The sequence below is a fragment of the Taudactylus pleione genome, unplaced genomic scaffold (genome assembly GCF_031769625.1).
Source record: "Taudactylus pleione unplaced genomic scaffold, aTauple2 ptg001781l, whole genome shotgun sequence".
In the NCBI taxonomy this organism is placed as follows: domain Eukaryota; kingdom Metazoa; phylum Chordata; class Amphibia; order Anura; family Myobatrachidae; genus Taudactylus; species Taudactylus pleione.
Window position 1 is genome coordinate 261,415 of NW_028286178.1, and position 24,730 is coordinate 286,144.

The following is a 24,730-nucleotide window of genomic DNA, read 5'->3' on the forward strand; positions in this document are numbered from 1 at the left end:
TGTGCATTCAGTAAGGCTGTGTACATTGTATAGTGTGTACCCATGATATGTGCGCTCAGTAAGGCTGTGTACATTGTATAGTGTGTACCCATGATATGTGCGCTCAGTAAGGCTGTGTACATTGTATAGTGTGTACCCATGGTATGTGCACTCAGTAAGGCTGTGTACATTGTCTAGCGTGTACCCAAGATATGTGCTCAGTAAGGCTGTGTACATTGTATAGTGTGTACCCATGATATGTGCGCTCAGTAAGGCTGTGTACATTGTATAGTGTGTACCCATGATATGTGCGCTCAGTAAGGCTGTGGACATTGTATAGTGTGTACCCATGATATGTGTGCTCAGTAAGGCTGTGTACATTGTCTAGCGTGTACCCAAGATATGTGCTCAGTAAGGCTGTGTACATTGTATAATGTGTACCCATGATATGTGTGCTCAGTAAGGCTGTGTACATTGTCTAGCGTGTACCCAAGATATGTGCTCAGTAAGGCTGTGTACATTGTATAGTGTGTACCCATGATATGTGTGCTCAGTAAGGCTGTGTACATTGTCTAGCGTGTACCCAAGATATGTGCTCAGTAAGGCTGTGTACATTGTCTAGCGTGTACCCAAGATATGTGCTCAGTAAGGCTGTGTACATTGTATAGTGTGTACCCATGGTATGTGCGCTCAGTAAGGCTGTGTACATTGTATAGTGTGTACCATGATATGTGCACTCAGTAAGGCTGTGTACATTGTATAGTGTGTACCCATGGTATGTGCGCTCAGTAAGGCTGTGTACATTGTATAGTGTGTACCCATGATATGTGTGCTCAGTAAGGCTGTGTACATTGTATAGTGTGTACCCATGGTATGTGCGCTCAGTAAGGCTGTGTACATTGTATAGTGTGTACCCATGGTATGTGCGCTCAGTAAGGCTGTGTACATTGTATAGTGTGTACCCATGATATGTGCGCTCAGTAAGGCTGTGTACATTGTCTAGCGTGTACCCATGATATGTGCGCTCAGTAAGGCTGTGTACATTGTATAGCGTGTACCCATGATATGTGTGCTCAGTAAGGCTGTGTACATTGTATAGCGTGTACCCATGATATGTGTGCTCAGTAAGGCTGTGTACATTGTATAGTGTGTACCCATGATATGTGCGCTCAGTAAGGCTGTGTACATTGTGTAGTGTGTACCCATGATATGTGCGCTCAGTAAGGCTGTGTACATTGTGTAGTGTGTACCCATGATATGTGCGCTCAGTAAGGCTGTGTACATTGTATAGTGTGTACCCATGATATGTGCGCTCAGTAAGGCTGTGTACATTCTATAGTGTGTACCCATGATATGTGCGCTCAGTAAGGCTGTGTACATTGTATAGTGTGTACCCATGGTATGTGCGCTCAGTAAGGCTGTGTACATTGTCTAGCGTGTACCCAAGATATGTGCTCAGTAAGGCTGTGTACATTGTATAGCGTGTACCCATGATATGTGTGCTCAGTAAGGCTGTGTACATTGTATAGTGTGTACCCATGGTATGTGCGCTCAGTAAGGCTGTGTACATTGTATAGTGTGTACCCATGATATGTGCGCTCAGTAAGGCTGTGTACATTGTATAGTGTGTACCCATGGTATGTGCGCTAAGTAAGGCTGTGTACATTGTATAGTGTGTACCCATGGTATGTGCGCTAAGTAATGCTGTGTACATTGTATAGTGTGTACCCATGATATGTGTGCTCAGTAAGGCTGTGTACATTGTATAGTGTGTACCCATGGTATGTGCGCTCAGTAAGGCTGTGTACATTGTATATTGTGTACCCATGATATGTGCGCTCAGTAAGGCTGTGTACATTGTATAGTGTGTACCCATGGTATGTGCGCTCAGTAAGGCTGTGTACATTGTATAGTGTGTACCCATGATATGTGCGCTCAGTAAGGCTGTGTACATTGTATAGTGTGTATCCATGGTATGTGCGCTCAGTAAGGCTGTGTACATTGTATAGTGTGTACCCATGGTATGTGCGCTCAGTAAGGCTGTGTACATTGTATAGTGTGTACCCATGATATGTGCGCTCAGTAAAGCTGTGTTCATTGTATAGTGTGTACCCATGATATGTGCGCTCAGTAAGGCTGTGTACATTGTATAGTGTGTACCCATGATATGTGCGCTCAGTAAGGCTGTGTACATTGTATAGTGTGTACCCATGATATGTGCGCTCAGTAAGGCTGTGTTCATTGTATAGTGTGTACCCATGATATGTGCGCTCAGTAAGGCTGTGTACATTGTATAGTGTGTACCCATGATATGTGCGCTCAGTAAGGCTGTGTACATTGTATAGTGTGTACCCATGATATGTGCGCTCAGTAAGGCTGTGTACATTGTATAGTGTGTACCCATGATATGTGCGCTCAGTAAGGCTGTGTACATTGTATAGTGTGTACCCATGATATGTGCGCTCAGTAAGGCTGTGTACATTGTATAGTGTGTACCCATGATATGTGCGCTCAGTAAGGCTGTGTACATTGTATAGTGTGTACCCATGGTATGTGCACTCAGTAAGGCTGTGTACATTGTATAGTGTGTACCCATGGTATGTGCGCTCAGTAAGGCTGTGTACATTGTATAGTATTTACCATGATATGTGCCCTCAGTAAGGCTGTGTACATTGTATAGTGTGTACCCATGGTATGTGCACTCAGTAAGGCTGTGTACATTGTATAGTGTGTACCCATGGTATGTGCGCTCAGTAAGGCTGTGTACATTGTATAGTGTGTACCCATGGTATGTGCGCTCAGTAAGGATGTGTACATTGTATAGTGTGTACCCATGGTATGTGTGCTCAGTAAGGCTGTACATTGTATAGTGTGTACCCATGGTATGTGCACTCAGTAAGGCTGTGTACATTGTATAGTGTGTACCCATGGTATGTGCGCTCAGTAAGGCTGTGTACATTGTATAGTGTGTACCCATGGTATGTGCACTCAGCAAGGCTGTGTACATTGTATAGTGTGTACCCATGGTATGTGCGCTCAGTAACGCTGTGTACATTGTATAGTGTGTACCCATTGTATGTGCGCTCAGTTAGGCTGTGTACATTGTATAGTGTGTACCCATGGTATGTGCGCTCAGTAAGGCTGTGTACATTGTATAGTGTGTACCAATGGTATGTGCTCTCAGTAATGCTGTGTACATTGTCTAGTGTGTACCCATGGTATGTGCGCTCAGTAAGGCTGCGTACATTGTATAGTGTGTACCCATGGTATGTGCGCTCAGTAAGGCTGTGTACATTGTATAGTGTGTACCCATGGTATGTGCGCTCAGTAAGGCTGTGTACATTGTATAGTGTGTACCAATGGTATGTGCTCTCAGTAATGCTGTGTACATTGTATATTGTGTACCCATGGTATGTGCTCTCAGTAAGGCTGTGTACATTGTATAGTGTGTACCCATGGTATGTGCGCTCAGTAACGCTTTGTTGATATCTGTCCAATCTGGTGGGAAGGAAAATCTGGTCTGTTTTCCAGTGTTTGGGATCAAATTTATATTGTTATTTGCTCCCATACATTACCAGACAGATTGGACAGATATATATATGTGTACGCAGCCTTATGAAGGCACTTGTGCTCCAGCAAGGACATATGGAAAACATGTCCTGTTAGGGATCCCTGGGGACCGGAGATGGGAAACTGTTCTAGATCTTCACTGTGTACTGTAAGGGATTATTCTCCAATAAATGCTTCAGCCTCTCCCCTATGCTACATAAACATGGCCGGCAGGATTGTCACACATGGTCCGTACATCCTGGTAGGCTAACTGTGGATTCCAGCATGACAGGGCATGCTGGGACTTATGGTCCCACTACAGCTGCGGAGTCACAGACTGTATAACACAGCTGACACTCAGTAATTATTACAGATGTGGGATCAGGGAAAATAAGATGGGTGATTGTACACAAGTCGCCCAGATATTAGGAGACAGAGGAATAGGGCAGTAGTGGGGTAGAGAGGCTGGGCTGGGAGATGTGGTGCGCTATTGGAGGGTGTATAATGGGGGAGGGGGAGCAGAGAAAATAAGATGGGTGATTGTACACAAGTCGTCCAGATATTAGGAGACAGAGGAATAGGGCAGTAGTGGGGGAGAGAGGCTGGCTGGGAGATGTGGTGCGCTATTGGAGGGCGTATAATGGCGGAGGGGGAGCAGAGAAGTAGGGTAAGATGATGGGGCAGAGACTTTATCCTAGGTTACTGGGGATAATGACCTGAGGATGGAATTAGGAGGAAAAGGTGGGTGGGCTGTGAGGGATCTGGCCTGGGGAAATATCTTGTCATATGGTGTTGTGTACTTGTGTATATTATACTGTGTGTAGTAATCACTGGTTATCAGGTGTGTGACCTGTGTATAGTGATCAGTGTGTATCAGGTGTATATCAATGTGTTTAATGATCAATGTGTATCAGGTGTGTGAGATCAGTGTGTATCAGGTGTGTAATATCAGCTTGTCCTCTGTATAGTGATCAGTGTGTGTGAGATTAGTGTGTATCAGGTGTGTAATATCAGCTTGTCCTCTGTATAGTGATCAATGTGCATCATGTGGGTGATATCGGTGTCTTTCCTGTTTTATTATGTTACATGTGCTCTGTAATATTTATTATATTTATATTTTTAGACAAGTGAGCCGTGAGGAACCAGAGAATCTTTACTAGAAGTGACGTGAGGGTTGAGACGTGTCCTGTATAAATCTCTGATCACTGAGGATCGACAAGGACAGGAGTCAGATGACTGAGAGGATACTAAATCTCACCCTGGAGATCATCTATGTGCTGACTGGAGAGGTGAGAGGGTCTGGGAGTGTCACAGTGACATCACTTATATCTATAGTAATAATACAGGGACATGACTGGGGAGGTGAGGGGATCTGGGAGTGTCACAGTGACATCACTTATATCTATAGTAATAATACAGGGACATGACTGGGGAGGTGAGAGGGTCTGGGGGTGTCACAGGGACATCACTTATATCTATAGTAATAATACAGGGACATGACTGGGGAGGTGAGAGGATCTGGGAGTGTCACAGTGACATCACTTATATCTATAGTAATAATACAGGGACATGACTGGGGAGGTGAGAGGGTCTGAGAGTGTCACCGTGACATCACTTATATCTATAGTAATAATACAGGGACATGACTGGAGAGGTGAGAGGGTCTGGGAGTGTCACAGTGACATCACTTATATCTATAGTAATAATACAGGGACATGACTGGGGAGGTGAGAGGGTCTGGGGGTGTCACAGGGACATCACTTATATCTATAGTAATAATACAGGGACATGACTGGGGAGGTGAGAGGATCTGGGAGTGTCACAGTGACATCACTTATATCTATAGTAATAATACAGGGACATGACTGGGGAGGTGAGAGGGTCTGAGAGTGTCACCGTGACATCACTTATATCTATAGTAATAATACAGGGACATGACTGGGGAGGTGAGAGGATCTGGGAGTGTCACAGTGACATCACTTATATCTATAGTAATAATACAGAGATATGACTAGGGGAGGTGAGAGGGTCTGGGAGTGTCACAGTGACATCACTTATATCTATAGTAATAATACAGGGACATGACTGGGGAGGTGAGAGGATCTGGGAGTGTCACAGTGACATCACTTATATCTATAGTAATAATACAGGGATATGACTGGGGAAGAGAGAGGATCTGGGAGTGTCACAGTGACATAACTTATATCTATAGTAATAATATAGGGACATGACTAGGGAGGTGAGATACTGGGAATCGCACAATTACATTTATATAGATAGTAGTAATAATACAGGGACATGACTGGGGAGCTGAGGGGATCTGGGAGTGTATTCAGTGACATTTGGTGTTTTCCCCAATACACAGGATTACACAGTAGTGAAGAAGACACCTGGTGAGTGTGAGACGCCCAGCAGCCGTCCTTGTGTGTCAGTAGGACTGAGCAGGACCCAGAGCCTCATCACAGTGCCTCCACCTCACTCACTGATACATGAGAGACACAATGAACAGAAGATTCTGGAACTCACCAACAGGATCTTTCAGCTGCTGTCTGGAGAGGTGACTGCTGGGAATGGGACATTATACAGTAACATCAGGGGATGTGTCTGGGTGATGACTGGAGAGGTGACTGCTGGGAATGGTACATTATACAGTAACACCAGGGTATGTGTCTGGGTGATGACTGGAGAGGTGACTGCTGGGAATGGTACATTATACAGTAACACCAGGGTATGTGTCTGGGTGATGACTGGAGAGGTGACTGCTGGGAATGGGACATTATACAGTAACACCAGGGGATGTGTCTGGATGATGACTGGAGAGGTGACTGCTGGGAATGGGACATTATACAGGTCACTATAGCAATGCCTAACATAAATTTGGCCACAACATTGGCTTAATTATCTCCAGCCAATGCTGACAATCACTCAGTAGCACAAAAGATGTTACTTCTGCTCACACACCTCAATCAGCAGCAGGAAAATGCCTGGTTAGTAATTGTAGCACAGCACATTGTTAGTCCAGCAGATATATTGCAAGGAACAACTTGCAATATATCTTTCATACTCAGAGACTTGTCCACCTCCTTTGTACATGGGGCTGTCACCCAGTAAAATACTTTTGGAGATGTTTTCAGTTGTATTCCTCTACTCACTTAATTACGCCACTATCCCCCCTTCCCCGCCCCGTGACTCCTCCTTGGATTGGATCATAAGGAGCACAAATGGTTACTGATTGCTCGATGGAAGCTTGTAAATGTGTCCTCCAAACAATGATACGGACATACCTTCCTTGCATAGTTTTATTCAAGAATAATCTCTTTTTTAGTGCATGTATCAAATGAATTTGGTGGTATCCTCTTTGGACAAGTGTGTGGAGACTCTAAGACTTTTTGAAAAGTTTTATTGATCTCCATACATTTGTCATTGATAATAGTATGTACAAATAAGGAAGGGTCCAGGACGTGTTCTACCAACTTTGTGGCTTCCTCAGTGGGTTTCCTTTCTAGACTGATGTATTTTATATTTTTCTGTTTTGTATTATTTTTTAGGTTGATGTTGTGACTAATATTAAGGTTGAAAATATAGAGGGAGAAGAAGAGACGAATGTGACTGATATGAAGGCAGAAGATACAGAGGGAGAAGAAGAGACTTATGTGACTGATATGAAGACAGAAGATACAGAGGGAGAAGAAGAGACGTATGTGACTGATATGAAGACAGAAGATATAGAGGGAGAAGAAGAGACGTATGTGACTGATATGAAGGCAGATGATATAGAGAGAGAAGAAGAGACGTATGTGACTGATATGAAGGCAGAAGATATAAATAAAGAAGAAGAGACGTATGTGACTGATATGAAGGCAGAAGATATAAATAAAGAAGAAGAGACGTATGCGACTGATTTTAAGACAGAAGCTACAGAGGGAGAAGAAGAGACGTATGTGACTGATTTTAAGACAGAAGCTACAGAGGGAGAAGAAGAGACGTATGTGACTGATTTTAAGACAGAAGCTACAGAGGGAGAAGAAGATATAAATGTTTCTGATATGAAGACAGAAAATACAGAGGAGGAAGAAGAGATGTATGTGACTGATTTTAAGACAGAAGCTACAGAGGGAGAAGAAGATATAAATGTTTCTGATATGAAGACAGAAAATACAGGGGAGGATGAAGAGATGTATGTGACTGATGATAATAAAGCAGAACATACTGAGGGAGAAGAGTTGTATGCAAGAGGTGATCAGCAGTTCAAGGAGGAGGAAATCCCTACAGATATCAACACAGGTGAGTAATAAACACTAAGCCTCAAATATTCTCTCCATACAATGTGATGATTAGTTCGGCTTTATTTTAACCAGTGTCTTATGTGGAATGTTTGTTTGTACTCCCAATTTACGTGGCTTTGCTTCCCCTGTCCAAAATATACTTCTCTGTTAATAATTCAGTCTGTACAATAATCTCTTTCTACACTCTCTTCTGCCCCTATTATACTCCTCCTCTCCCCCTCACATCATGTCACTGTGTGTTACCAGCCCAGAGATCTGACCAGTCGCCTCCCCACACTCTATGGAGTATCTCATACATCAGGAGCCATCAGCCCCTATTATACTCCTGCTCTCCCCCTCACATCATGTCACTGTGTGTTACCAGCCCAGAGATCTGACCAGTCGCCTCCCCACACTCTGTGGAGTATCTCATACATCAGGAGCCATCAGCCCCTATTATACTCCTGCTCTCCCCCTCACATCATGTCACTGTGTGTTACCAGCCCAGAGATCTGACCAGTCGCCTCCCCACACTCTATGGAGTATCTCATACATCAGGAGCCATCAGCCCCTATTATACTCCTGCTCTCCCCCTCACATCATGTCACTGTGTGTTACCAGCCCAGAGATCTGACCAGTCGCCTCCCCACACTCTGTGGAGTATCTCATACATCAGGAGCCATCAGCCCCTATTATACTCCTGCTCTCCCCCTCACATCATGTCACTGTGTGTTACCAGCCCAGAGATCTGACCTGTCTCCTCCCCACACTCTGTGTATATCATACATCAGTGCAGTGGACGTAGCTATAATGATTAAATCACTGATCAATGTGATGAAACCCCTTGTAACATTATCCATGATCCTACTGATTTACTTCTGTTTCCTGCTCTGCACTTCTGCTTTTTTCCTCTTTCTGCTTGTGCCCGTCTGTGCCCTGCACCAATATATTGCATTCTTGTGTAGCAGAGTTAGTGCACATTTTGTGATGCTTTTACAAAATGTGCACCAACCCTCCACTGTGTTAGAGGGCCACCAGAATTGTGCCCCCGCTTATATACCGTGACTATCATCTAATATTAGAGACTAGTGTAAAACATCAGCAATAAGGTCAAAATGGCCGCAAGCGGATATCCTATGACTCCACCTTAATAGAGGTGCCATCTTCTAGAGATGGAGGTCTTAGGACTTCAGATATACGTTTTATTACAAAGTATTTACACTGGTATCTAATTTTAGATGATGGTCACAGTGTAGAAGAACTTAGGCTTGTTATTATTGTATATAACCCTGGGAAGGAAGTCATACAGACCACACTCTTGGTCAGGACGAAACGCGTTGTGAAGACTGATGGAGGCTTGTGTCAGTGTCTATTATCTTCAGTCTTTTTAGAAAGATTTTTCAGATGAGTGATTTTATAGGGCCCGATTCAATTGATCGCAAAGTAAATAGTGCCGGGAGGGAGCTCCCGGCGCTATTCAATTCTGCGCGGTTAGGTCAGGGAATGCCCGTTCTCCCGCCCCTTGTGCCTTAAACAGGTTGTTTAATAGCGAGAACGGGCCATCTCTGACTAAACTTCCCGGCACAATGCTGTTTCCTCAGCACTAAGGGCAGAAAACAGCATCGTGCCTAGACTTTTGTTGGATTTCTGCTTGCATCCCAGGAGGGATGAGAGAAGAAATCCTTATCCGGGCTTTGCAGCGCGCTGAATTGAAGAGCTTCGGGAGCTAATTTCCAGCTCTATTCAATTCACGTTAAATTGAATCAAGCTCATATATTTTAATCATAGTACATCTGGATTTATCTTATTTATCCAGTTATATTGGGTGCACTAGAGTGGATATTTTCACCTGTTTTGTGAGATGATCATGTGACCTGTTTACTTTTGGGACGGGACCACGTGGTTATGGCACATTTCCCTCTGGATGTATTGGTGATTTTATCTGGACAATATTGCACAAATATATAGAGACACACATATAGTAATGTATGTGAGGCTTTGTCTTTTTGGGACATCGCAAGACAACTGCAGATGGAGTAAGAAGGCGCTTATTAATTATCTTGGAAGAGTAAAGCTTGATTCTCTATAGCCCTGAGGATGTTGTATTATACAATGAAACGCGTAAGGAATAGTGCACATGCTGGAGGGTCCTCTTATTCTGGATGAGGACATGGGTTTCCTGAATCCAGAAAGATCTTTTTCTGTTATTTTGTTATAGCAGACCACAAGACCATACAAACAGGGTAAACAAAATAAAACCCATGTCATTGGGATATTTCCCGCCAGGAGAGACAGAAGAAAGGATCCTTTTTGCGGGCACACTGTTTTAATGATTGCAGAAAAAAATATAAAAGGGCTAATACATATAAATTATAGGCAATATTATCTCCATAAATAAGATTAAAAAAATGTCCGATTTAAAATAAGTATTAAATGTAGTATATTATGTAAGGGGTATCAATACTTGCCACAACCTGAGAAATGGCGAAAATATTTAACGAATATATATGAAAATGGGTAAATACCTATAAAAGTCAATGGTTATAGAATAATAAAGAGGCTGGTAGAGAATTTTTAGATGCTTAAAATATATGGAAAGGTTTGGGCCTGGCCTGCACACCCTAGCTCTTTCTACTGGGATATGCTACCTAGTTGAGACTTATTACAACACAGAAAAAAGAGAAACCAGATGCACCCTAACCCATGCTGTTGTGGTTTGGGGGTGCCCCACGCCCCAGACATGAACCCCCTTAGTGTTAGGGACTTACCCGATGAGGTTTACGTTGACGACAGTGGGTAAGCTCATATATTTGGCCAAATTTATGCCAAAAACCTCGCATATTATGTATAATTATTAATGGTTGCATGGTGCATCTGGTTTCTCTTTTTTTTTTTTTTTTTTTTTAATATATGGAAAATACCAGAATATATTAAGATTAGAGCAGCATGTGAAAGTTTGACAGATAGACACAAATGAAAGATCTAATTTACTCCCAGACTTAGTATAAAACACAATTGAACAGCTGGATCTGCTCAAGGCTTGGCAAAAAAAATATTTAAACACATGAAGTATCTGCAGCCCATAAATTTTTAAGTTTGTAGCTGATAATTGACGATGTGTATTATGTAATCTCAGCCGTGATGATAGGAGAGCTGCTGTCCTGAAGTAGGAGATGAAAGGTGTAGTTCCAATACCTATGTCCCGCTTCTGCTGTCCTACCATGTGTAAGCAGTGAACGGGAGGAGGAGAGAACAGATCATAGGATGGAAATCACAGGAGGAGGAAAGAAGTCACTTCTGGTGCAGGGCGAGTGTAGCTGTGATCACCGATATCCAGGAGCATGGAGGGAGAGACAAAGGGCCTGATTCAGCTGCGGAAGTAGTTGCTATTGCAGCTGCTAACATGGTAGCAGCTGCGATAGTATTATTATGTTAATGCAGTAGGAGGCGTCCATTTCTCCTGCATGCATTACTGATCCAAGCTGCGTCCAAGGACATAGCATTGGATCATCTGTGATCAGATTCGCTGGCCTTGCTGACCATTGGGTCAGGCAAACCGCTCAGCGGAGATGCACAAAAGAGACCTGGCCTCTCCAATCCTCCCCCAACCGTGGTGACACTCCTTAGTATCGGGAAAACAGAGACCGTCGCTGCCCCATAAATGCCAGCAGACTGTTAATCATTGACAGTCTACTGCCAAACTCTGTCCAACAGACATGTACTGCACATTCGCAGCATGGGTCTGGCGCATGCGTATATTCTCGACCCTTGGGAATCTGCGATCAGGCTCAAAGTACCTGATCGGGTTGTGCTATATATGCTGCAACCCATGTGCCCCATGGTGCCGGTTGGAGGTCCCACCGCTCACTGTTGGGATCACCCCATGTGTAGGGGCTGGCTGGAGGTCCCACTGCTCACTGCTGGGATCACCCCATGTGTAGCGACATGCGTTTCGCTTAAAAAAAATTTTTTCATTTACCATCATTAAAAGTTATTTCTTCCATATGGCTCCACAGGGCGACAATGGGGTGTAGGTGGTACTTGAAGGACCGGACACCAACAGCAAAGTTTTTTTCTATAACAGGATGCTCCGGTCCTTCCCCCTATGCCCCGCCCAAAGCCTGAAGGCAACTCAGTTTCGACGGTGTCCGGCAGAAGCTGGATCACCGCTATGCAGTGGGGTTGCTATAAGCAGCCCAAGCTTTATTTTTATGATTTTATTTTATTTTACTTTACTGTAAGAGAGCAAGCAGCATTAGACAGTCTTCTGGACATCTGTGCTGCTCCATCACCCCTCTGCGGCACCGCAACTTGGTGGGGCATAAGGGGGGACCTGGCTAGTGTGGCTCCTTAGTCCCTAGACTGCAGCTGGGATGCAAGGGGAAAGGTAATACTGACAGTCTCACCTCCGGTCTCTGGAGACAGACTGGAGGCGCCGATACGGACACAGGTCCGTCCGGTACTCCAATAGACCTCCAGCATCCATTTTCTACTGAAAGCCAGCCACAGGTCTCTGGGAACGCTGGATCCAGTCTCTGCCAGCCACTGTGGTCTGCGTAGTTGATTTTAGTGCCCACTGCAGTTACATTTATGCTCCTAGCAGTGAGATGTATTTTCTGCATTGTATGTAACTTATGCTAGCTCTGTTGTCTGGCTTTCTACTGTCAGCTTATACCTTTCCCTTTTTCTTTCACAACAACCATGGAATACGCTGTGCTTCACATTGTGCATATATCTGTGTTGCTCACTGCACTGTGCCATATTGTGTGCTATACTATCCTTGCAGCTATGTCTAGCAAAGGCAAGAGTAATAAGCAGGCTACAGCTCCTACCCTGGCTTCCTGTAAGTCCTGTTTGGTAGGTTTATCCCCAGAGGATTCACTTGAAGATGGTCTTTGTGCATCTTGTTATACGGAACCCCCCCTGGGCTTCCTTTTCACAGGTGTTGGCAAAGATTGCGGATCGCCTAGCGGTCCCTGTGGTTGCTCCCCCTAGGGGATTGCCTCATCAGGTACTCCCTGCAACTCCCTGGGTAGACTTTCTACCTCAGTGCAGAGTTTGGCGGCTTTTCAACACATGCAAAAGGAGAGGCGCTTAGCCAGTAAAGCTACAAAGCATGCTGTGCTATCTTCCCAGTCCACCCAGCTATCAGATTCTGAGTTACCATCTGGGTAGGCAGCAGATGCAGACCTCTCTCACTCTGACTCCCCCTCGGGGGAGGAGGGGCCTACGTATAAATTGAATAACCTGCATTAGTGAGAGCTATAAAATCAATTATTTAAATAGAAGATCCAGAGCCCACTCCTAAGGCAAAATATTTAAGCGACAGAAGGTGGTTATGCTGGAGTCTCCTCACTCTGATCAGCTTTCTCATCTAATGAGTGAAGCATGGAATACGCCAAATAAAAAGTTTCAGCTGCCTAAACGCTTGATTTCTTTTTACTCTATTCCAGCTACTGAATGCGCTAAATGGAAAGTTCCCCTAGCTGTAGTTCCTACGTGAAACACTTGGTTATGAACGTTACCTTACCTATCCATACAGCAACCTCCTTGAAGGAGACGACAGAAGGATTGAAGCTTGCTTGACGTCTGTATACTCTCTTACAGGAGTTATTACTCGTTCTGCCATATCTATGTCCTGGGTTGCAAAAGCCATTGAGAGCTGGGCTGAGGCCCTAGAAGACACATTTTCTACTGATGCTTCTCGGTAACAGCTGTCACACATCTCGCACATTAGGGATGCATCCTCTTATTTAGGAGAAGCGGCTTTGAATACTGGTCTCCTAGCTTTTAAGGCATCTGCCACTTTGGTGGTAGCCCGCCGTATCATTTGGCTTTGGTCATGCAAGACAGACTTGGACTCTGAAAATGCTTTGGAGTCTTTGCCCTACCCTAGGGAGATCCTGTTTGGCCCAGAATTGGACAAGATTGTGACTACCAAGGCTGTTCCCATACTTAGACGATCTCTTGCTATCAGCAAGCTCTCCAGAGGTCCTTTACCGCCAACCTCAGGTAACCATTGCCTTTCCACAAATGCACGGCTGGCTGATCAACTGGGAAAAGTCTTCCCTGACCCCTTCTCAAAGTATGGTACATCTGGCAGCCTTCTTAGCTTCTCAGGGTCAGAGAATCTTCCTGACAGCAGACAAAATCTCCGGTCTGCAGCACCGAGTGCGCAGGTTACTCCACAGTCACGAAGTGTCAATTTACTCAACAATGCAGACCTTGGGATCCATGGTATCCACCTTCGACATGGTGGAGTTCGCGCAGTTCCACTCCAGGCACCTACAACACCTGATCCTATTCAGGTGGAATGGACTGCCTCATCTGATCAGATCCCAGACCATGGTTCTCTCCGGAGGTTCGCCTGTCCCTCTCCTGGTGGTTACAGATGTCCCACTTGAACAGGGGCCATCCATTCCGGATCCCAGATTGCGTGCTCCTCACCATGGATGCAAGTCTCCGCGGGAGGGGGGCAGTGACAGACCAGCTGTCTTTCCAGGGACATTGGACTCCCACAGAGAGGGTCCTCCCAATCAACATCCTGGAACTCTGTGCCATCTACAGAGCCTTCACTTTGGCTCAAGACATTCTCCGGGACAGGCCAGTACAAGTATAGTGCAACAACGCCACAATGGCGACCTACCTCAATCACCAGGGAGGCACTCGTAGTCGGTCGGCAATGACAGTAGTGACATGCATCCTCACATGGGCCAAACGTCACCTCCCGGCTATTTCTCTGGTCTTCATACTGGGGATCCTAAATTGGTAAGCAGATTTTTTCAGCTGTCACGACATGACACGAAATGGGGCCTACCAGAGGTGGGCCTCATGACACAATTACAAAACTCCGGTGTACGGGTCCAGGCCAAGAGACCCCGAAGCAGCTTTTGTAGACACCTTGTCAGTCATCTACCTGGCGTACCTCTTCCCTCCAGTCTCCCTCCTTCCTCGGGTCCTTCGAAAAATCAAGAAGGATGGGGGAACGGTTCTGCTGGTATCTCCCGCTTGGCCCAGATCTCACTGGTACTCTGACCTTTGGAGTCTCTCCATAGACGCTCCATTGCCACTTCCTCTACACCTGGATCTGTTGTCTCTGGGTCCCTGTCTGCATCCAGACCTGGCTCATCTGTCTTTGACGGCGTATCTCTTGAGTCATCTCTCATGAGGTCTAAAGGGTTTTCTAGATTTGTGGTTCAGGCCATGCTCTGAGCATGTAAGACTGCTTCCACCGGGTGTGGCATACATACTTCCAGTGGTATGCTACCAGAAGCTATGACCCTGAGGTTTTTCGGGCTTCTAGCTTCCTTCAAGGTGGACTAGATCTTGGACTCCGCCTGGCCTCTCTGAAAGTGCATGTCTCTGCTTTGTCCATCTGGTTACTGCACAGAATTGCTCCACTGCCGGATGTTCACATCTTCCTTCAGGGTGTCCTCCATATTTATCCTCCCTTTAACCCTCCAGTGGCTCCGTGGGATTTATCAGTGGTTCTCGCACTTCAGGGGTCTCCATTTGAATCCCTGGAATCAGTAGACATCAAATGGCTCACTGTGAATACTCTTTTGGCTATCACATCTGCCCGCAATATCAGATTTGGGGGCACTTAGGTATCGGATTTGGGGGCACCTGCCTGTCGTTCCCCATTTCTGATCTTTTATCAGGAGAGGGCCATCCTTTGAACTGATCCTGGTTTTCTTCCCAAGGTGGCCGTGGCACTGAAGGGGTTAAACCCCTGTGCTGCGGCGCCATTTTTAAATGTTACAATAGGTGCTAGGCACTCTGTATTTAAATGTATTAATGGCGCTAAGTGCCGGGTATGTATTAAAATGTATTTATATAGTCTTCCACTGCCTGGACCTCCTTTGACAGCCACGGCAGTGTTAACCCCTCGGTGCACGGCATCGGGGGGGGGGGGGCAGGTTGTAAGGAGCCATTGAGTGTTCCATGCTCCAGGGCAGCAGGAAGCCGCTGCAGCCGGGACTAGTGTCCCAGACTGCAGGGCTAAGCACCACATGCAGGGGGGACCAGGCTAGCCGGCTCCCTCCATGGAGCTGGTTAACCACTGGTGCACGGTACCAGGGGGCACTGTGTGCTGATGCTGGGGGCCGGAGGCCTACTCCCGGCGCCCTAGCTCCACAGCACAGCGTGGATGGCAGTTAACCCTCATTGTGCCGCACAAAGGGGAGGACTGCGGCAGCTGTGTGCTGGGGGTCAGGAGCACTAGCTTCCGATACCCCAGTACGGAGAAGCCAGCTCCCAGCGTGGCAGAGGGGGGCACTGTGCCAGCTACTGGAGACCGGTGCGCTCTCCCAGGAGTCAGCAGTGCCACCAGCCCCGGGAGCTCCACAGGCTGCGACTAAGCAGTGGCGGTGGTAGCGCTGGGGGACCAGGCAAGCAAGCTTCTGGTAACCCCCGGTGCTGGGAGAGCCCCAGCCCTGAGCTCAGTCTGCAAGTGTGCCGGGCTAGGAAAGCCCAGCGCTTAGCCCAGAGTATACAAAAATACATGGGTTTTAATCAAAATGTCTTTAAAGTGTGTGTGCAGCACTGAGCTGAGCTCACAGAACCCAAGCTGCAGGGCTGCAGTGAGTAGAGCCTGATGGGGGGCACAGGCACAGCGTGCATGTGTGTACAATGTAAACACTTATTTTAATGGTATATATTTAATGTATGATTTTAAATGTATTATTTAAGGAAAATTGCACTTACCTTTGATTTCCCTGGATGGCCAGGGATTCCAGAGTTCTCAGTGGGCTGCTGGATCCTCCAGCCCCTTCCAGAGCAATAAACGTTCCACCTATACAGCCTCATGCCTGGAAGTGGTATGAGGATGTGCGTAGGAAGCTGGGTAATGCAGCCAGATAATTGTTCTCAGCGAGCTCCAAAAGAGCTTCCCCTCCATGGCCAGGAAACCATGCCTAGGGACCCTGCTTGTCCACCTCTGGAGCTCAGATTCAGGCAGGGGTGGCAGGCTTGGTCCCTTAGCAGATTCCTGTAAGTCGGTTTTGGAGGGAAACCTCCCCCGGCCCTAGACGAGCCAACTCCTGGGTGGTGACTAAAACACCAGGTAGGCTCCCCCTTGTCCATAGGGGACAATGTTAAATGTGCATGTGGCCAGCACATGCACAGGACATGCACTTAAGGTGATTGGTTGGAAACCACAGGCCGGACTTAACCCCTGTGGTAATGTGTATTGGAGTGGCATAAAAGAAGACTGCGTACCTGGTAAAAATGTCCAACCTTGTATATCTTTGTAATATCAAGACTTCTGTATCATTTATGTATACTGTACCCCCGTAAAGCTAAAGGGAAGATCTTTTTCAAGTCTGTGAGCAATAAACATATTTGCCGTACAACTGCATCTGAATCTTGCGACCAACAGAATTGCAAAAAGCGCTATTCTGTTCTTCAGCTGTTCTGGATTGAGCCAAGCGTCTCCAAAGCTCAAGCCCTTTGCCAGCTACCGTGCAGAGCCTGGTCCTTTGTGAGGGATGAGGAGGAATCAGCCGACACCAATCAGGGGGTGTGGCCGCAACTAGCTAACGCATACACAGCAGAAGTGGTTCCAGGTGCCGGAGATAGGAGGCTGAGTGTACATAAGGAAAAGCTGTTCCAAACGACGATGGTGGGAGTTCGGAGGTGGCAGCTATATACCCGCCCACTGCGCAGTGGTTGGAGTCAGTGACAAGTGGTCACTGATGGTAAGTGGGGATCCCTGATACCTTAAGGTCCAGTAATCTGTGTTTGGGAGTGGAGGCTGCGGCCATCCGGTCGCAGGACCCATTCCAGATGAAAAACAGATTGTCTATATACTATACCTATTCACAATTTTATCTATGTAGATGATGCAATGATACCAGCATCTATGCTTTTTATTGTATTTCATGGGGCTTATATGAGCTAGAAGTTCTTATAGTCTTGAATAATTTTTTTTTCATATATATTTTCTATCTTTGTATTTTCTTATTACATTGATATTATTCATTTGCAAACAAAATTGGTGCTTCCTGATTTCTCACTGCCCTACCATATGTATGATACTCGGTAATGCCGGCACACCCACGCTTGCCTCCAGTACTGCGCCCCGTGCCCTCCAATTACCTTTCCCAGTCAGGAGAGGAATAAATATATAGCATCTACGGCAGCACTCAGGACGACTTGTAAAATAGATATACTGTATATATAGTGTGATAGAAGCACTGGTAAAGTGCTAAATGGCAAATATATTTCTCCAAGGTTTCTGACTTATGTATTTTAAACCCTCAGGAAATGTCTGTTTATGCTTGATGAGAGTTTTGGGTTTTTCTGACCTTCAACTTGAGAACAGGCTAATTAGTGCCTGCAGCTGTGAAAGGCTCATATAAGCTGTGTCAGGGTTTGGCTCTTGTACTACTTTTAAATACTGTGCCTATGCTTGTGGTGAGGGAAGTAGGCCCTACCACTTTGGGAGAGGGATTCTGTTTAGTGCTAGGATTTATTTTTATATTTTCCATTTTATACTGCACAATAAAAACTAGCTAAGGCTAGCTTGCAGGAAAACCCTGTACTTGTGTGCTGTTTCATAACTGCTGTGTGTTTGGAGGTTGCAACTACCCCAGGAGTGGGACCTCCTACCCCAATCTAGTTACAATAGGTAGAGCTATATAACTAGACAGATAAAGTTAGATATATATATATTTATATATACAGATTCGGAGGTATAGGCGGCACTCATCCAGACTTGTAATAAGTATAGAATACGTCCTTTATTTCCAATGTTTTGGAAGGAGTACATCCATCTTGAAGACGGAGTTACTTCCTCCGAAATGTTGGAAATAAAGGACATACTTTATACTTATTACAAGTCTGGATGAGTGCCGCCGATACCTCTGAATCTGTATATTGAGTGGGCAGACACTCTAGGAGGGCACCACAGCAAGATTGAAACCACACAGAGGGCTGGCCTCGCAGAGTTCGTATATTTATCTTTATTAGCACAGTTTTTTTCTTTTGTTTTCACTTTTTGTAGGACTATCACTACTCCTCATTGGAACTAGCCGCTACTTTTTTCCCTATACACTAATATATAATTTTCTATTCAATTTATATATAGGATATATTACATCCTTACTGTATTAGTATTTTGTACATGTTTTTTATTACCACCAAGGAATTTTTTCTGCCTTTTCTTTTGTGTCAAAAGAAATGACAGCCTCAGTGAGGGATAGATCTATCACCCTTTGCCTAGAACTTGGGAACCGAGTGAAAGTTCCCCATTGGGCATTATCTAGGGCTGGCCGGCTCCTGGGATATTAAAAAGAACCTAGAGTCCTAGGGGTCTGCTCCATTTAGTAAGGTTTGTTTCTTCTATATTATGAGTGTGATCGGTAGAAGCCCAAAGTATTCCGCATGATGTTGTACTAAGCACAAACCTATGGGAATAGGGGTGAGAATAATATTAATTAATGATGCCTTTGCTGTGGGATACTTGGATAACTATTTATTTCTACCAGGTGGAGAGAATACAAGGAAGACCTCGGAGGGACATCTCGTTTTGTCTCCAGATTTTAAATTAGAAGATAACCCCACACACGGATCTCCGGAAGAGAATTACATAACCCTAAATATTCATCCACCACTTCTTAGTGCAGATATACCATCTGATCCCTCTATTCTTGAGGAATGTACTTCTGGTAACTCACATATTGTTGCACATAGTACATATCATAGCAATGATACAGTCACTTCTGATTGTGGAAAATGTTTTACGCCCAAATCAGCTCTTGTTAAACATCAGATAAGTTATACAGGTGAGAAACTATTTCCGTGTTCTGAGTGTGGGAAATGTTTTACACGGAAATCACATCTTGTTAGACATGAGAGAAGTCACACAGGTGAGAAACCATTTCCATGCTCTGAGTGTGGGAAATGTTTTACACAGAAAACAAAGCTAGTTACACATCAGAGAAGTCACACAGGTGAGAATCTTTTAACATGTCCTGAGTGTGAGAAATGTTTTACAGATAAATCATATCTTGTTATACATGAGAGAAGTCACACAGGTGAGAAACCATTTCCATGTTCTGAATGTGGGAAATGTTTTACAACAAAATCACATCTTGTTGTACATGAGAGAAGTCACACAGGTGAGAAACGATTTCCATGTTCTGAGTGTGGGAAATGTTTTACAAGGAAATCAAATCTTATTTCACATCAGAGAAGTCACACAGGTGAGAAACTATTTCTATGTTCTGAGTGTGGGAATTGTTTTACAAAGAAATCAAATCTTGTTAAACATCAGAGAAGTCACACAGGTGAGAAACCATTTTCATGTTCTGAATGTGGGAAATGTTTGACAAGGAAATCAGATCTTGTTAGACATCATAGAAGTCACACAGGTGAAAAACCATTTCCATGTTCTGAGTGTGGGAAATGTTTTACAGATAAATCAGCTCTTGTCACACATGTGAGAAGTCACACAAGTGAGAAACAATTTCCATGTTCTGAGTGTGGGAAATGTTTTACACAGAAATCAAATCTTGTTATACATGTGAGAAGTCACACAGGTGAGAGGCCATTTCCATGTTCTGAGTGTGGGAAATGTTTTACACAGAAATCAAGTCTTGTTGCACATCAGAGAAGTCACACAGGTGAGAAACCATTTCCATGTTCTGAGTGTGGAAAATGTTTTACACAGAAATCAAGTCTTGTTACACATCAGAGAAGTCACACAGGTGAGAAACCATTTCCATGTTCTGAATAGGGATGGACATCGGAAGCTTGCTGTCGAATAATTGCCAGGGTTCTGACATCAAATCATGTGATACGATAGCTACTAATTATCGCATCATAACCATGCACTGCAATGGGCACCGATGCTGAGCTGCAGACTCCACCGCTTAATTCATACACCCATCGCGTGTTCATGGGAGGCAGCAACAGATAGCTGGCAACCACTTCAAACCCCTCTCTTTGATAGAGTACTTCAATCGAATCAGGAACATTGATGGTTGGTAACCATCGGTTTCTGATATCCATCCCTAGTTTAGGAAGCATTTTTTATACAGAAACCAACACTTGTTACACATCGGAGGACTTATAGTGGTGAGAAACCAGTTACATGCTCGAGTGTGGGAATTGTTACCCTAGTAGCTAGTGTGGTTATAGGGCCTGGTTCAGCAAGCAACGCAAGCTTGCTCACGCACCCAGCCACTGCAGAAATATGGTAATGAACCCATACAAAATGTAACCGCAGTACAATAACCAGATGCCCATAACTACATATAGCTGCCCACTTCACTTTACTAACATCCATAATACCTCAAAAGTGGTATGTGTGTAAAGGTCCCACTCCTAAACAATGGGGTGCAGCAGATAACTGAGTGGAGAAACACCGACCGCTTAAATCAGGGATGAGGAACCTCACGCCCAGTGGCTGTATAAGGCCCTCTGAGTCATTTGGTCTGGCCCTCAGAGCTTTTTACTGCTAGCCTAATCTGGCTAGCATGGTGCCTAGAATGGCGCCCTGCAGCCAGAATCTATGCAGCAGTGCTGCCTGGAGTGTCCTTAGGATGCTTCAGATGGTCACACTGCTGCCCTTACACTCCCCGTAGCTACCTCAGGATGCTCTGGGCATTGCTGTAATCACCAGCAATTCTGACCCCGTCCCTGTGTGACATCACACAAACGGCGTGGCCTGCATCAGGCTCACAAATAATGTTATATATATCAAAATAGCCCTCGGCAGAAAAGTTTCCCCACCCCTGGCTTAAATAGCTAGGCAACAATACAACAGTGAGTGATCTGCAGTCCTACTTGTTAGGATAATAACAAATACAATATTATCAACAATGTTAGTCCAACAATAAAAATAGAGAAAACATTTGTGTCAGTCCGACATCAGAAATAGAGCAAGTGATTGTTCATCGTCCGTATGTGTGAGATGTAGTGATCTGGATAATTATTATCCTGTTCATATATCACTTCAATTGCTTACCTTCAACAATGTGGTACCACAAAAAAATGGGAAAGAGTTCCACATAGTGTAAAATCCAATTAATTTTAATAAAGTGAAACAATAGTACAATACAAATAAAATGAAAAGAAACCACCAAATGGGGTTCCCCCGTACCAGATTGGGCCTTTGGGAAAGGCACACTTTGAGATAAAAGATGGTGAGCCCGGGTACTCTCCTCTCCTCCCTATAGTGGTTGAATCCCCTCTAGTAATACATTTTGACCGGTATGGTCTTTATCAAGGTGTGAGGTGGTGGTTCCCTAGCAAACCTTTATATAGTTGTGCGGGTCTCCAAATTTCTTGATTTGAGGAGCTAACTCCTTATTCTAATCAAGTATTCACCAATTTGGCATGAAAGGAATAAGTGCTAAAGCTCCCGTTCTCCATTCCTATAAATGGAGGAGAAACTAATAGTGGCTGTGATTCTCGATTGAATCCTTACCGCTGAGTGCATTCCAACAGTTGGAACACATCAACCACGTGGTGGCGCACTGGAAATACATAATCTGAAGTGCATCATCGGCATCGAGCGTGTTGTGAACACGTGGATCGTTCTGCTCGTAATGTCTACAAGCCTGGAATGTATCATGCATGTGTGTGGCGTCACGGCCATCAAGTCACTTGGGCAGTATGGGCGGAAGACCTTCCATCGATTTAGACAGGATATGTGATGTACTTAAGAGACTACACTTTTCTATAAGAAGTGAGATAGATAATAAAAACCTCCCACGTTGAAATGACATATCACCATGGCTTAGCAGTTTAAAAACACTAAATAACATCAATTTAAAAATAAATATTTAAACGATATATAAAAGGAGAAAACATTTTGCTTAGTGAATTCCATATCTACTATAAAGAACAATCATCTAGAATTACATAAGATTACATAAATACTAATAAATATGAGTAAAAAATATTTTTAAAAAAACATAAGCCAATAAGATAAACAATTCATGAATTTATAAAAACCATTTAAGCTCAAAATCGCTGTTTAACCCTAAAGGTTCCAGGGTCCTTAGCTCATATATGGTTTCATTCCGTTTTGGCTAAAATGATATCTGATTTTTTTATTCTCCAGTTTTCCTCAACTTTTTTAATACCTATTAAATGTTTGATACCTGACGTAGAACATACATGTTTTAATTTAAAATGTTTAGATAGTGTGTGATTTTCGTACCCTCTTAATATTCCTCAGATGTTCCCTCCAAGAATCTTTTAAATTCCTTTTTGTTTTTCCAATATATTAGAGATTACAAGTGCATTCTATAATGTGTATATACAATTAGTGCTTTCACAGGTAATGAAATCCCGTATTTTAAAAACTTGTCCTGTGGTTGTTGATGAATAGGTCTCCATCTTACTTTTTTGATGTCGATGGGTTGCACACTCCACATCGATGGAATCCAGTGGATTTTATTCTATTGCTCCTTTTTTCTGGGATTGCGTTATTCACAATTTTATTTTTTATATTTTGCGCTTTTCTATGTGAAAGCGGGTACGAGGGGAATAATATTTTTTAAAAGGGGTCACTAGTTAAAATATGCCAATGTCTTTTAAAAATCTGTTCTACTGAACGATACTGATTGTTGAAAGGGGACACGAAAGGGAGTCTTGGATGATTATTCTGCGATTGTGGTTTTCTGTATTCCAGCAAATTTCTCTGGGGAATTTTCTTCATCTTTTCAATATTTTCTTCAATTGATTTTGTATCATATCCTTTCACAATGAACTTTTTGAGTTCTTCTGCTTGGAATACATTTTCGTAGGTACAATTTCTTCATATTCTCTGAATCTGGCCCTTTGGGACATTTTTTAGCCACCATGGGTGATGATTACTGGTGGTGTATATGTAGGCGTTACTGTCAGTTTGTTAACTGTAATTTTTGGTGTTTAATTTATCTCCTTTTATAAATTAAATAAATCTAAAAAATGTATCTCATTTATTCTTGTTAAAAACTAAATTAATATTAAGAGAGTTTTTGTTTAAAATGTCACAAAATAAAAGAAGGTTGTTCTCTGTCCCGTTCCAGATAAAGAATATATAAACGATATATCTAACCCATAAAACTATATTGTGAAAAAAATCTATATTTTCCCATATTGTTGACTCCTCCCACCATCCCATAAATAAATTGGCATAAGATGGTGCAAAATGTATGCTCATAGCAGTCCCCCTAAGTTGTAAATAGAACTGTCCATCAAACCAGAAATAGTTGTTTTGTAAAATGAATAAAACGTCTTTTTTAATCAAATTTATCTTTTTATCATTAAAAAGAGGATTCTTTCTCAATGCATATCTACACCCTTAACTTCTGCCTCATGGTCAACAATGGTGTATAATGGTTATAACACATTTTTCCTTTCTAACACATTTTAACCCTTCACTGTTTATTAAATATGTACTTCACTTTTTATTTTCATTCTTTATATGCAGCCTAGGCTGCTCTTAACTATCTCTTTCACACTGCACTTTTCTTACTATCGCGGTGCCCTGGGGTGGCTTGGCTGGGCCAGTTTGGGGGTGTCCTGCGCTCTGGATTTGAATCCTAGTATGTTAGGGACCCGGTGGGTAGGCCCATAACCTTGGCCAAGATTATGCCAAAAATCTCTTTTCATTGCAAAAATGTATTTATTTATATACAATCAGTTAATTTGGAGTTGAGCACCTGTACTTCTTTTTTTGTGCATATATCAATGGTCTCCACAGGTAGTATCTCTAATTATATATATATATAAATATATATATATATATGTTCAAGGTGTGCAGTCTGAAGCCCATTTCCATATAAACATCCATAACTATGACAATACCGATCACAATACCGACAAGTAAACAATCTCCCTTCACTGTCACAATACTGACAAAAGCCAAACAAGAAGTCACATCAGTCAGAGGAGTCTCACTAAGTCCCGTAATTGTCTATATCCGCCATGTAACAGAC

General features: G+C 43.7%; 1 protein-coding gene across 1 annotated transcript in view; it reads left to right on the plus strand.

Moving 5' to 3' along the window:
* LOC148436364 (uncharacterized) overlaps nucleotides 1–24,437 on the plus strand; it is a 53,069-nt gene extending 28,632 nt beyond the window's left edge. The window contains exons 2-5 of the mRNA XM_088464964.1: nucleotides 4,652–4,817; nucleotides 5,894–6,085; nucleotides 7,077–7,812; nucleotides 19,283–24,437. Of these exons, the coding sequence (XP_088321090.1) occupies nucleotides 4,761–4,817; nucleotides 5,894–6,085; nucleotides 7,077–7,812; nucleotides 19,283–20,532 (2,235 nt within the window). The 5' untranslated portion in view covers nucleotides 4,652–4,760 and the 3' untranslated portion in view covers nucleotides 20,533–24,437. The remainder of the gene's footprint in view (nucleotides 1–4,651; nucleotides 4,818–5,893; nucleotides 6,086–7,076; nucleotides 7,813–19,282) is intronic.
* Nucleotides 24,438–24,730: the final 293 nt, after the last annotated feature.